Below are 12,725 nucleotides of genomic sequence, written 5' to 3'. Positions count from 1 at the left end.
CTATAATAATTGAGCTTGGTTTTCTCCTCCAATGGTGACTGTAACATCATTGTCGTTCTCCACACTATCTCAGTCATTTGAGAGAAAATTGAGCGTTTCTTTGACTTAAACAAACTTTACTAGGATAGATTCCATCATCACCATGGCTTCTTCTTATGGGCAAATATTCGCCTCCCATTGTCGCACCAATATCAATCAATTTCCTCGATCTTAGAATTACTTGGAAATTCGAATTTCATCTAGCGTTGGCGAAAAATTAGGATTTCAATAATTGAAGGAAATTAGGTTTCTTTTATTGAAAATTGATATTCATGAGGAGCTTTCTTGTCCTCATCAGCATCGAAAGCTCATGATCCTCTTTTAATAACAATATATTAAAAACACTAGCGCCTGAATTTGGCGCTGATAAATTACAGAGTTGTGTGTGTGTTTTTTTTTAAGGAAAAATGGCAATTCGGTACGTAACTACTTGGATGACATGGTTAGTTATCTAGTAACTATTTGGATGGTATGTTTAAATTAAGTGTTTAGGCTGGATGATAATCATGATATGCTATGATTAATTGGTTGGATGAAATGGTTAATAGCTTGGATGATATGATTTATTGTTTGGATGATATTAGTAGTCGTGGTTAGATGAATTTATTCATTGTTTGGATAATATCTTTAAGTTTCTAGGCCGAATGATATGATTAGGTGACTGTATGACATGGTTAATTGTCTAGATGATATGCTTAATTGTCTGAATAACATGGTTAAGTGTCTTAGCTTGATGATATGATTAATTGGCTGGATTATGACATGGTTAATTGCCTGGATGATATCATTGATATGTCATATATTTATTTACTATTTTTTTAAGAGAATGTATTGTGTCAGTCCGGACTGACGAAATGTTTCGTCAGTCCGGACTGATAAAATGCGAATTTATGATATTCTCAATTAGCGGAATGATATCCTCTATTGGCTGGATGATATCTTATACTGACTGGATAATATCCTCTACTAACTAGATGATATCCTTTATTGGCTATATGATATCCTTCAATAACGGGATGATATTTCTACAAGCTGGATGATATCCATTAGGTGGATGATATCCTCTATTGGTTGGATGATATCCTATACTAAATGGATGATATCCTTTATTGGGTATATGATATCCTTTATTGGCTAGATGATATCCTCTATTGGCTGGATGATATCCTATATTAGGAGGATGTCATCCAACAAACTAATAGTGGATATCATTCAGCCTACAAATGATATCATATAGCCATTAGAGGATATATATCATTCAGCCTATAAATGATATAATTTAGGCAATGGATATATCATCTAGCTTAGGTAATAGATGATATCATCTAGCTTATAGATGATATCATAGAACCAACAGAGGATATCATCCAAACTATAGATAATATCATGAAATCTATATAATAGTCATTGAACTAATACATGATATCATGGAACTAATACAGGATATCATCCAACTTATAGAGGATATCATCCAACTTATTATAGATGATATAATCAAGAAAATAGAATTTATTTTATAAAAATAATTAAAAGGCCAACAATGGTGCAGTGGAATCACCATTGAAGGTCCCGTACTAAGCTCATGGGTATAACATAATAACGTGCTCATTTCTCAACCAAAATACATGCATTTATTATCAAAACACTTACAATTCAACATACAATAATATAGAACAATCAATTTCAACAGTTAAACATCACACTAGAAAGCCCAAATCGATTTTTGGGGCTATTTTCAAAAAATCTGAGAATCTCAATCAATTATCAAGCCAATTCAAGCATAGATCATGGACAAATATAATCAACAATATTTGTTTTCACTATCCTTACCATCCTCTTTAATTCAAGCATGGATTATGAACAAATAAAATGGAGTGTTGAGGAGAGAGAAAATAGGGATGGGTTAAAGGTCAGAGAGGAGAGAGAAAGTGAAGTAGGATTGAGTGGGAGTATTATTAGTGGTGAGTGGAAATGAGGGTGTTAGAAGTTTGTAATGTCATACAAAAAACAATAGCTAGATTGACAAACTATTTGGTTAGATTGGACTGACCCAATAGTTTTTGTTTTTTTAAAGACGGAGCTTTCCTTATTTTGTGCTTGTTTCATGAAGTCATTTGTGAGACAAGCCTCACCCAATAGCTTATCTTCTTGATATTTACATATCTTTAAAATTTATTATTTCCAATTTCTTAATATCTTCACGATTCATTTCCAATTTTTTGATATCTTGAATATCTTCATGATTTATTTCCAATTCATTAATATTTTCAAATTCTTCATGATTCATTTTCAATTTCTTAATATCTTAAATATCTTCATGATTTATTTCCAATTTATTATGATTTTTCAAACAATATTTCAAATTAATTAGCTGAGACTTTATTTTATCAAGTTTGCCGCCAATGCATATTTATTCAATTGAATATATCTCTAATTATCATCATTAAGTTAGAAATACGTTAAAAAAAATTTTAAATTAAAATACACATTAAAGAGTCTAACAAGATCTCACATGACTGTGTATTTTTTATATATACATTTATCTATAAATCACAATAATTAGTTAAGATAGATTTTGTGACTAGTGTCAAAAGTTAAACTTGTATCCCTATCCCTACCTTATAAAAAGTGGGAGAATACTCTTATGAATAGTGCATGGACATTTATATCCCTAAAAATGTTCTTTTACTTATTTACCCCTATTGAATTCAAAAGCCTTAAAATTGTCTCTTGAATCACCAAAATTGATTAATTATTTGTGTTTATTTCAATATTCAAAGCATTTTTTAGACTCTCCATTTTTTAAAAAATATATACTTACAGATGACTTGTTTAATTTATTTAATTCGTCTCATCAACAAGTACTTAAAAATTACTATGCGAATAGATATAATAAAATATCATGCAAATATGCATAAGACATAAAGACCATCGATAATAATTCTCCTTAAAAGACTAGCCATCTGCGCACATCGCGCGCGTTAGAATCCCTAGTATATGTAAAGGGGAAGGAATGGTGTCCACTGACTATTAACATATATTTATATGAAAACTTCTATATTCAGCTACTACTCCGTATTGATTTAAAAACCGAGCATGGCTCGAGCATTATTTAGTCACTTATAGAGAAAAGTTTTAGAAGAAAAAACATGAATTTAAAGTAACAAACTTAGTCAGACTAACCTGAACAATTATACTACGTACTAAAATTCAACGTAATCAACCCAAAAATAGAACTAACTTAAATTATAACGTGTGTGATTGTAGATGTTTGAAAAAATAAAGAGGAATTCCAATCATTTGCTTTTGCATAATAGTTAAGCAACATCACTAATTTTTGCATTTTGCAATTATTTCTTAATGGAAAAAGAGAAGAAAAAAAAATTAGATTATTGAATTTCACACGTTTACATTTATAAATTATTATAAATAATTAAAAAAAGGTACTTGTATATAATTTCTCTTAACAAATTGAATAGTCACGCTTGCTTACACGCATTTTATAACTCTAAAACATATTGCATTCATAAAGAGCGAGTAGTGTAATTCAACCTATAATAAACCTCCCCAAATTCCCTCTAATGATTCTAGTGAAAATGTTTACGTATCATATAGTTGTCCTATCAACTTATCAAGATACCAATTACAGGGTGCACCGTGGTACTAGACAATACTCACACCTTAGTATATGAAGACATGAAGTACAAGTATTTAAATAAACAACCACCAAAACCATCAACATCACAAGAAAAAATAATCCCAAAACTCAATTACAAAAAAGTTCCTTTTTGTGCTGGTAAATTATCTTTGTTCTATCAACAAACCCCTTTCATAAAATAAATAATTAAAAATTAATTAAAAATTAAAAAAATGACCACTAAAAAAAGCGCGATTACACGTGAAACCCCTTTCTCTCTCCTATAAATCCACCCACACCCTTTCCTCTTCCAGAGACTCCATTACAGCAACTCCACCATTCTCTAGAAGCTTCCTTCTCCGGCGGCGGAGCTCCGGCGATTGCGGCGGCGAGTGGGCGGTGCAACGAACAGAGAGTGTGAAAGTGCTGCTGTATGTCAATTGTTGAGTACTTTGCTGACGATAATTACTATTACTATTACTCTGGGATCTCTAATCCTCTTCAATGGCCTCAACTTCGCAAAAAACGACGTCTTCTTCTTCTTCTACAATCTGCTGTAATTCCGGCGAGATCCGTGATTCTTCGCCGTCTTCCGTCGTCGTCGATCGGTCTCCGGCGACCGATGATCGGATTGTCGGTGAGAGACCGGCGAATTTGATTCATTCTGTTGAATCGCTTCCTGAAAGTCCTACCGTAACTGCTGCTTCCAAAGCTAAAGGTTGTTGCTCTCTCTCTTTCTCGCTATTGTTTTTCTAGAAGTTTCGTTGATTTTTGATTTGTGAATTGTGCGAAAAAAGTGCGATTCTATGTTTTTGCTAATTTCTGATAAAAGATGGTGAGATTGATGATAATGATCATCATTATTGAAGCTTGTTTTTGTCGTACTATTGAGAAAGTAGAATTTAATCATTTCGAAGTTAATCCGATTTATTTTAATCAAATGGATTAGTTTATGTTTATCAAAATGTTGAATCAATCATCCGAAATATATCCGTAATTTAGTTTGATTTTGCAATTTTTTTTTTCAAATATATTTGTTGCATGGAAGCTAATTTCAAAGACTGTGTCAAGTAAATGTTCGAATTAAATATTACTGAGTTTTATTCGTGCATCAGACTAATTGTGTAATGGTCTTTACCAAGCAGTTTCGTAATTTTGTAATAATTCTTGAAATTTAATGGGTGATTTTTGATTTATAAAATAGACATGAGCTTATCGATTGATGCTTTACCTATTTACACTCAAACAGAGCTCACAGAGAAGCGTCATTTGTCCATCTTGAATAAAATTAAATAGGATACTTCTAGTATGATGTTGGTTGATGATTTCAATGGAGTTGTCAACAACAAATTATAACTAGAGGCCTTATTCAGTATAACTAAGAGTCTAGAAATGCATGAAAGTAAGATATGTTGAACTATTCTTTGTAATCCTTATCATGTTGACAGCCAGATAGTTGCATAAAAATCCAAGTTATCCAAGAAATTAATTAAAACAATACGAAGTAACAAGTAGATGATTATTTCGTTTACTCGATTTCTTATCAGAGATTCTTTAGGTCTTGCTAGAGAATGATTTCCAGGTATTAAGGTCTCTGGTTTTTATTGACTTATCTTCTTCTACCCACCATTGCAATAGTTCTTGCATTGTGTTTGACTAAGTGATGATGTTCTGGCTCCTCTGGGAGCTTTGAGTGAGTTTTTGTATTACGCGGCCTGTTGGTTGCATCCACGAAAGAAACAGGCTTGTTTGAAAATGGATGATTGTAGTTTCCTGGTTTAACAAAATAACATATTCTTCTGTTCTCAAGGAAGAATTTGTGACAATTTGAACTTAAATTTTGTATTTTTGGTTAATGAAGTGATTGTGATCCATCCCCTTCTCTCCACTATTGCTCTCTAACTATGCTACTTTGACAGGGGCTTCTTATCCATGGAGGGGTCGAACGAGCCACCCATTGGATCCATTATCAGCTACTGAAATCAAGGTGGCAGTTGCTACTGTCCGAGCTGCAGGAGCAACTCCAGAGGTTTCTTTCTGTTTTACTTGGTTGTATTTTCTTGGGTTAGTGGTTGATTCATTAGAATAACCAAATATTTGATGCATTCTTTTTTTGGCTCTCTTTCATGTTTGTTTTGTCAGGAGAGAGATAGCATGCGGTTTATTGAGGTGGTTTTAGTGGAGCCAGAAAAGCTTGTCATTGCTATGGCAGATGCATATTTCTTTCCTCCTTTCCAGCCCTCTTTGCTGCCCAGGGTAAAAGGTAGACCTGTTATACCTTCTAAGCTTCCTCCGCGTCAGGCAAGACTCATTGTTTACAATAAAAAGTCAAATGAGACTAGCATATGGATCGTTGAACTCCTCGAAATTCATGCTACTACACGAGGGGGACACCATAAGGGCAAAGTCATTTCGTCCAAAGTTGTTCCTGATGTTCAGCCTCCCATGGTATGTGCTACAACAACATTTAGGATTTATGTTTTTTCTTTTCATGAGTCAAGTGAATAATGCTTTTATCTTGTGATGTTTTTCTCCTTGTATTTGATATTTATCCTTCTCCATTATCACTTATGCGTTTGGTGCTGAGTTTCTTACTTTATGTCTGTATCGTATAAAAGCTAAGCAGAAGAATCTCTCTCTCTCTCTCTCTCATATGGTGTGTGTGTGTGTGTGTGTGTGTTTTAAGGTGGATGGGAGATTGAGATTGAGATTGTGATTTTGCCACTCATGCTTCTTGTATAATACAAGTAGTATCAATGGGGTTGATGCTTTAGTCAGTATCTAGTATGATCTGGTCTTGTTCGTCATCAGTCTCAGTCCAGCTTGATGGTGCGGAAAAATGTCCAAAATTGATCATGTATTTTTTGTGATTCTTACTCTGAAACACTTTGTTTACACAGTAGCATGAGTGCATGACTAATATTCTTTTGTTGTTCTTTTCACTACCAAATTGATATTATATACTCCCTTCGTTCCTGAAATTTTAAATCACTTTCTGTTTTTTGGTGTTTTAGAAAATTCGACTTGCTCTTACTTTATTCCATTTTTAGCAAGCTGTAAGCCTCACTTACTACATCACCCTTTCTACCCCCAGACTTTTTAGCTCTTTTCACTCACTCGCTTACTCAATCCACATTTTTTTAATTACATCCACCCATGGCCCACCTATATCTCTCTTACTTCATCCTCCTTATTCTCACGCCCACTCACCTTTCCAAACTTTTCTTGAAACAGTAGTCTATGTTAGTAATTACATTTAGTTATTTAATCTTTAACAGTATACATTAGTAAAGTGACATTAATCATTTTTATATAGTTACTAATGGAGATGGAAAGAAAGGGATTTGAATCATTGTTATGAATGATCTATTTCATGATTTCATATTGACCAAAGGCTGGGTTTAGATTGTTCACAGCCTCCAATACTGCACATTTGTTATTATTCTCGGCCAAGTTGATTGTTTTTGTTTTTACTTTTGGTAGTTGTTATTATGAACTTATTGGATATTGGCACTGAATGGTCATTTGTGCCATTCTAGTGTTTTGTGGAGACATGTTTGTGGGGAGGAGAGAGAGGAAAGGGGGGGGGGGGGGAAGGAGGAATAATAGCTCAAGTATACACACCACAGTGAGGTCCAACTCCAAATTCAATTGGCAATGATTCAATGAACGTAGTAGCCTGTTAAATTTTCGTATTCGAGTACTCTATAGTGAATCTCATTTTCCAATTTGGGATTTCATGACTCCCGCTTTTACCCAAAAAGTACCCTTCTGTTTGTGAGCAATATAATGATTAGTGTCATGGCCTCATGGGATTACATCTTTTATGACTGGCTGCTGGAAAAAGGCTAAAGCTCAGTTCTCTTCACCTTATTTGGTCCAACTTTCAACTTTGACTTCAAAATTTTCTTAAGCTTCTCATTCTTAAGAGATTCATATCAAAAAGCATTTCTCATATCTCATGGTAAGGTGGCGATTAACTATTGGACAAAGAGAGATCTTGTTACTTGCTGAATATTGATAGCTTTAGCTGTGTTTTTTCATTCTTGTTGTTTGCTGTGTGCCCATCATTGTCTATTTCTATGTAATATCTTCCTGTTTCTTATAATTAAATTGCAGGATGCTGTAGAATATGCTGAATGCGAAGCAGTTGTGAAGGATTATCCACCATTCCGAGAGGCAATGAAAAAGAGGGGTATTGAGGATATGGATCTTGTTATGGTAGATGCATGGTCAGTTACAGAAAATTAGTGCTTTGCTTCCAAGTTTAGCAGCTCTATGTGTCTTTTGTCTGCTCATTTTCCTCTTTTTGATCTGTAAATGATGAAGATTGCTGATTCATATTATAATTACACTATTGCTACCATTACTGTTCTGCAGGTGCGTTGGTTATCACAGTGAGGCTGACTCTCCAAGCCGTAGGCTCGCTAAGCCCCTTATCTTTTGCAGAACTGAGAGTGATTGTCCAATGGAGAATGGTTATGCTCGTCCAGTTGAAGGAATCCATGTTCTGGTCGATATGCAAAATATGGTATTGGTTGAGTTTGAGGACAAAAAATTTGTTCCTCTACCACCTGCTGATCCATTAAGAAATTACACACCTGGTGAAACAAGAGGAGGTGTTGATCGAAGTGATGTAAAACCATTGCATATTCTTCAGCCTGAAGGGCCTAGTTTTCGAGTGAAAGGCCATTTTGTTGAATGGCAAAAGGTGCTTTATTTATTGTTTAAATTGCTTTGAAGCATAACCTTGCAAGTGCAACTATGTTTTTACACTTTCATACTGAATCATACTTATTTTACTTAATTCTCTCTCTTGTTTTGCTTAAATTTGGTTGGCAGTGGAGTTTTCGTGTTGGATTTACTCCTCGGGAAGGTTTGGTTATACATTCTGTTGCATATGTTGATGGAAGTAGAGGCCGCCGTTCTGTAGCTCAGAGGTTAAGCTTTGTTGAGATGGTGGTTCCTTATGGTGATCCAAATGAACCACATTACAGGAAGAACGCATTTGATGCTGGTGAAGATGGTCTGGGAAAGAATGCGCATTCTCTGAAAAAGGTTAATATCTGCCCATTGTTAGTCTGCTTTTCTGATTACTTGGTATTCCTAAGCCAAATTCTTTGCTTCTTTTTGGATAGAATATGAAGTAACTGTGTTGTTACATTTCCAATGCTGCAGGGTTGTGATTGTTTAGGCTCTATCAAATATTTTGATTCCCATTTTACAAACTTTACGGGAGGTGTTGAAACAATTGAAAATTGTGTCTGTTTGCACGAGGAAGACCATGGAATATTATGGAAGCATCAAGACTGGCGAACAGGGTTAGCTGAAGTGAGAAGATCTAGAAGGCTTACTGTTTCCTTCATCTGCACAGTGGCCAATTATGAGTATGGATTCTATTGGCACTTTTACCAGGCAAGTGGTTATTTTTGTCTGTTTATGCACTGGGTCTATTTAGTGCTTATTTGGTTGACAAAAAAGATTTGGCAGATTGCACTTACATGGCAGCACCAAGTTTTGACTGTGTGGTTAACAAAAATGCCTCAATCATTCCTCAAAAATAGGGAAATGTTCTTACCTTGCCCTTTTAAGTTAGCTGAAACAAGAATTATCAAGTTGACAATTTAGGGTACATCACAGGATATTGCTTTCCTTGAAATGTACCATTTCTTAAGAAGTTAAGCTCCTAGATCCAACCAAGGAATCATTTTGTTTGGTTAGTAGACAAAATTTGAAACTTTGTGAGTGTTTGATGGTTGGACCATTAGTGATTGTAAATTTGTTAGAAGCATAACTCTGTAATCTGTTAGCTTTATAAGTAGTTTTCTGATTCTGTGTCTCCACATTTTACTTACTCTTATATGGGAACCTAAACGTTTGAGCTGTCTTACAGGATGGCAAGATTGAGGCTGAAGTTAAACTTACTGGGATTCTGAGCGTAGGAGCACTTCTGCCTGGTGAAGTACGAAAATATGGTACTACAATTGCTCCTGGGTTGTATGCACCTGTACATCAACACTTTTTCGTTGCTCGTATGGACATGGCTGTTGATTGCAAGCCTGGCGAAGCTCTGAATCAGGTAATTTATGTGATTGCTAGTTATAGCAATATTTTTTTAGATTTGCTCTTATGGATGCATTGGTTTTGCACTTTATATGGTTAATAGTATCAGCTTTTGAAGTCAAGCAGTAAACTGTACACTGAATTTCCGAGGCTGTGTTGTGTAGTTGATGTGGAGAAAATACAACTGCAGTATGCCTGTGACCTGGGTGCTGACATATTTGTCTGGCTGTCTTCTTAAGATTGGCAACTTGTTCTATTGCAGCACTTTATCATTAAATGATTATCTGCTCTCTGCAGGTTGTTGAGCTGAATGTCAAGGTAGAGGAACCTGGGAAAGACAATGTTCATAATAATGCATTCTATGCTGAGGAGAAGCTACTAAGATCTGAGTTACAGGCAGTGCGTGATTGTAATCCATTGACTGCCCGCCACTGGATTGTAAGATACTCTGACCCTTTGAAGTACTGTATTTCTTAACTGCTGATGACCACCCTCTCTATAAATTTGAGGAGTTCACCAATACTTTAGAAGTTTAGAATACGCACTTAAATCTTTACTATTCCCTCTCCTTCCTTTCTTCATTGTGAGTATATATTTACATTCTAAAAATATCTTAACATCTCTTCCGTTATTTCAATTTCAATTTTAGTGAAGTCCAAATTGATTATTAAAGAAATTTCATCGTCAGAAATTTCTTTCATAATCATTTTGGAACTACTAAAATTGAAATTGAAAAAAAGGAAGAGATGTTAACATTGTTAAGATATTTGTAGAATGTAATATATACTCCAAAGGAAGGAAAGAAAGAAGGATAGGGAATCATATAGGTTTAAATGTGTATTCCAAAGTAGAGCTAGCTAGCATTGGTAAACTCCTTAATTTATAGCTAGCGTTGTTCATAATAATGCGTTCTATGCTAGCTAGCAATTGTGCTTTTGAACCTTTATCTGTTATTTTGCTCCTTTCTTAACTTTAGGCACTGAGTGCAAATTTCTGAATTCATTTTCATAATCTAGGTCAGGAATACAAGAACAGTTAACCGAACTGGCCAGCTGACTGGTTACAAGCTTATGCCGGGGTCAAACTGTTTACCATTAGCAGGTCCTGAGGCTAAATTCCTGAGAAGAGCGGCCTTCTTGAAACATAACTTATGGGTTACACAATATGCTCCTAATGAGATGTTTCCTGGAGGAGAATTTCCAAATCAAAATCCACGTGCTGGGGAAGGGCTGGCTTCTTGGGTTAAACAAAACCGTTCTTTGGAGGAGGCTGATGTAGTTCTTTGGTAAGTTTTCTTTCTGTACTGCAGGAGTGAAGGTTCTCAATAGGCTGAATAACTGCGGTTGCACTTGTATGTGTTTATAAATAAACATGTCTCATTTTTTTGTTATTTAAACTCTTCTTTTGATTTCTCAGTCTGGACTCTGGAAATTTTGTATGGTATCACTCATGGAAAATCTTTATACATTTCCTAATCGCCAGTCAACTTTAATTTTTTCTTGTGCTCCTACTCATGTTTCAAATTGCTGTAGGTATGTATTTGGGTTGACACACATACCGCGTCTGGAGGACTGGCCAGTCATGCCTGTCGAACATCTGGGTTTTACACTCATGGTAAGCCAATCCTTCTTTGTTGGATCAGACACTGCTTCAGTGTATACTAATTTCTGGACCATTCTGTTAACTATAACAATTTGCTTTATTTCTGAAACTTTAGTTTGTTGTAAACTTTAGCTAATAGAATGAAAAGAGGTCATTAAAATTCTATCCTAGACTTCACATCTAGCTCCAGATCCAAGGGACAATCAGAACATAGACCACCTAGCCAATTATCCTATGACTTTGATACTCTGAATTGTTCGTGCGAAAAACATGCTGTCTTTTATCTGCTTCCTCTTATTGCTTAATGGTGATCACGGATAGTATGTTTTTAGCCAGTTTCCCCTATCCGAATAGATATGATATACTCATTCTATCAATTTGTTTCTGCTTTGCTATTTGCAGCCACATGGATTCTTCAATTGTTCACCTGCAGTTGATGTACCACCCAACACACATGAGTCAGATATGAAGGAAACTAGTGTTGTGGGTGCTAAGCCTATACAAAATGCGATGATGGCCAAACTCTAAGGAAAATTATGTTTCTTGAGAATGTCTGTTTACTTGTAATTGCAGCGTCCATTTGCTTGAAATCTATCATTGGAGGTGCCCAATAATTTCCTGTTGTAAAGATTTCAATAAGTTGATTTTAATGTGAACCATAGTGTTTAGATTGAAGATGGTTTATCATGGTAATTTCGACAAAGTGCAATATTACAAATCATCTTGGCATACTTGAGATGGTTTGCATGCGTCATAGCATTACTTTTTGGACAGAATTTGTTAATTGGTGTTTTGAGAAAACAAATGTGTTGCTTTCCAAATTGCCCTTAAGAAAATTGGATATTATTAGTTTATTATTATATATCAGAAGGTACAAAATTGTTCATGCAATCACTTATTTTATTAATAACATGACTTGATGCTGACAAGCTCCGTATTTACAAATTCAAAAATTAAACAAGAGGATAAGGTATTGAAACATGAATTAGGAATTAGTAGTAAGAGGTAATCAATATTTATTTTGTTGACACAAAAAAAGCTTGAGAAATTGATTTCCTATTAGCTTATCTGGTTGGCAGTTTCATAGGGATTGAAACTTCCTAGAAAAAACCCTTCACTTATTACAAAATATGAACGATTTACAGAAGTATGACTAATCCTAGAACTTATTTAAACTTTTGTGTCTGAATACAATGGGAGTATTAGACATGTATATTTATAATTTTGAGCTGTAACTTCTTGTCTCATATGGCATTACTGAGAATGCAACCGTACTTTGGTCTTGGTTTTATGCCCACAGAATACAGATATTGAAGATCATCAATCTGTTTGTTGGATATTATCATATTATGCATGGCCTTTAAAGTTCCACCTACTACAGCCG

The 12,725-nt window shown here is 34.8% G+C and overlaps 1 protein-coding gene across 1 annotated transcript; it reads left to right on the top strand.

Moving 5' to 3' along the window:
• Window positions 1-3,885: 3,885 nt before the first annotated feature.
• LOC145601838 (amine oxidase [copper-containing] zeta, peroxisomal-like) lies at window positions 3,886-12,034 on the top strand. The gene is made up of 12 exons (XM_081657916.1): window positions 3,886-4,394; window positions 5,596-5,705; window positions 5,819-6,124; window positions 7,796-7,908; window positions 8,057-8,387; window positions 8,519-8,734; window positions 8,855-9,091; window positions 9,570-9,755; window positions 10,037-10,177; window positions 10,756-11,024; window positions 11,272-11,353; window positions 11,744-12,034. The coding sequence occupies exons 1-12, from the start codon at window positions 4,181-4,183 to the stop codon at window positions 11,867-11,869; spliced, it is 2,331 nt and encodes a 776-aa protein (XP_081514042.1). The 5' UTR covers window positions 3,886-4,180; the 3' UTR covers window positions 11,870-12,034.
• The last annotated feature ends 691 nt before the right edge of the window (window positions 12,035-12,725 follow it).

This window comes from Chenopodium album, chromosome 21 (assembly GCF_948465745.1).
Source record: "Chenopodium album chromosome 21, dcCheAlbu1.1, whole genome shotgun sequence".
Classification (NCBI taxonomy): Eukaryota; Viridiplantae; Streptophyta; class Magnoliopsida; order Caryophyllales; family Amaranthaceae; genus Chenopodium; species Chenopodium album.
Note: the sequence above shows the minus strand (reverse complement) of the source record. Positions and strands in the feature narration are given on the sequence as shown.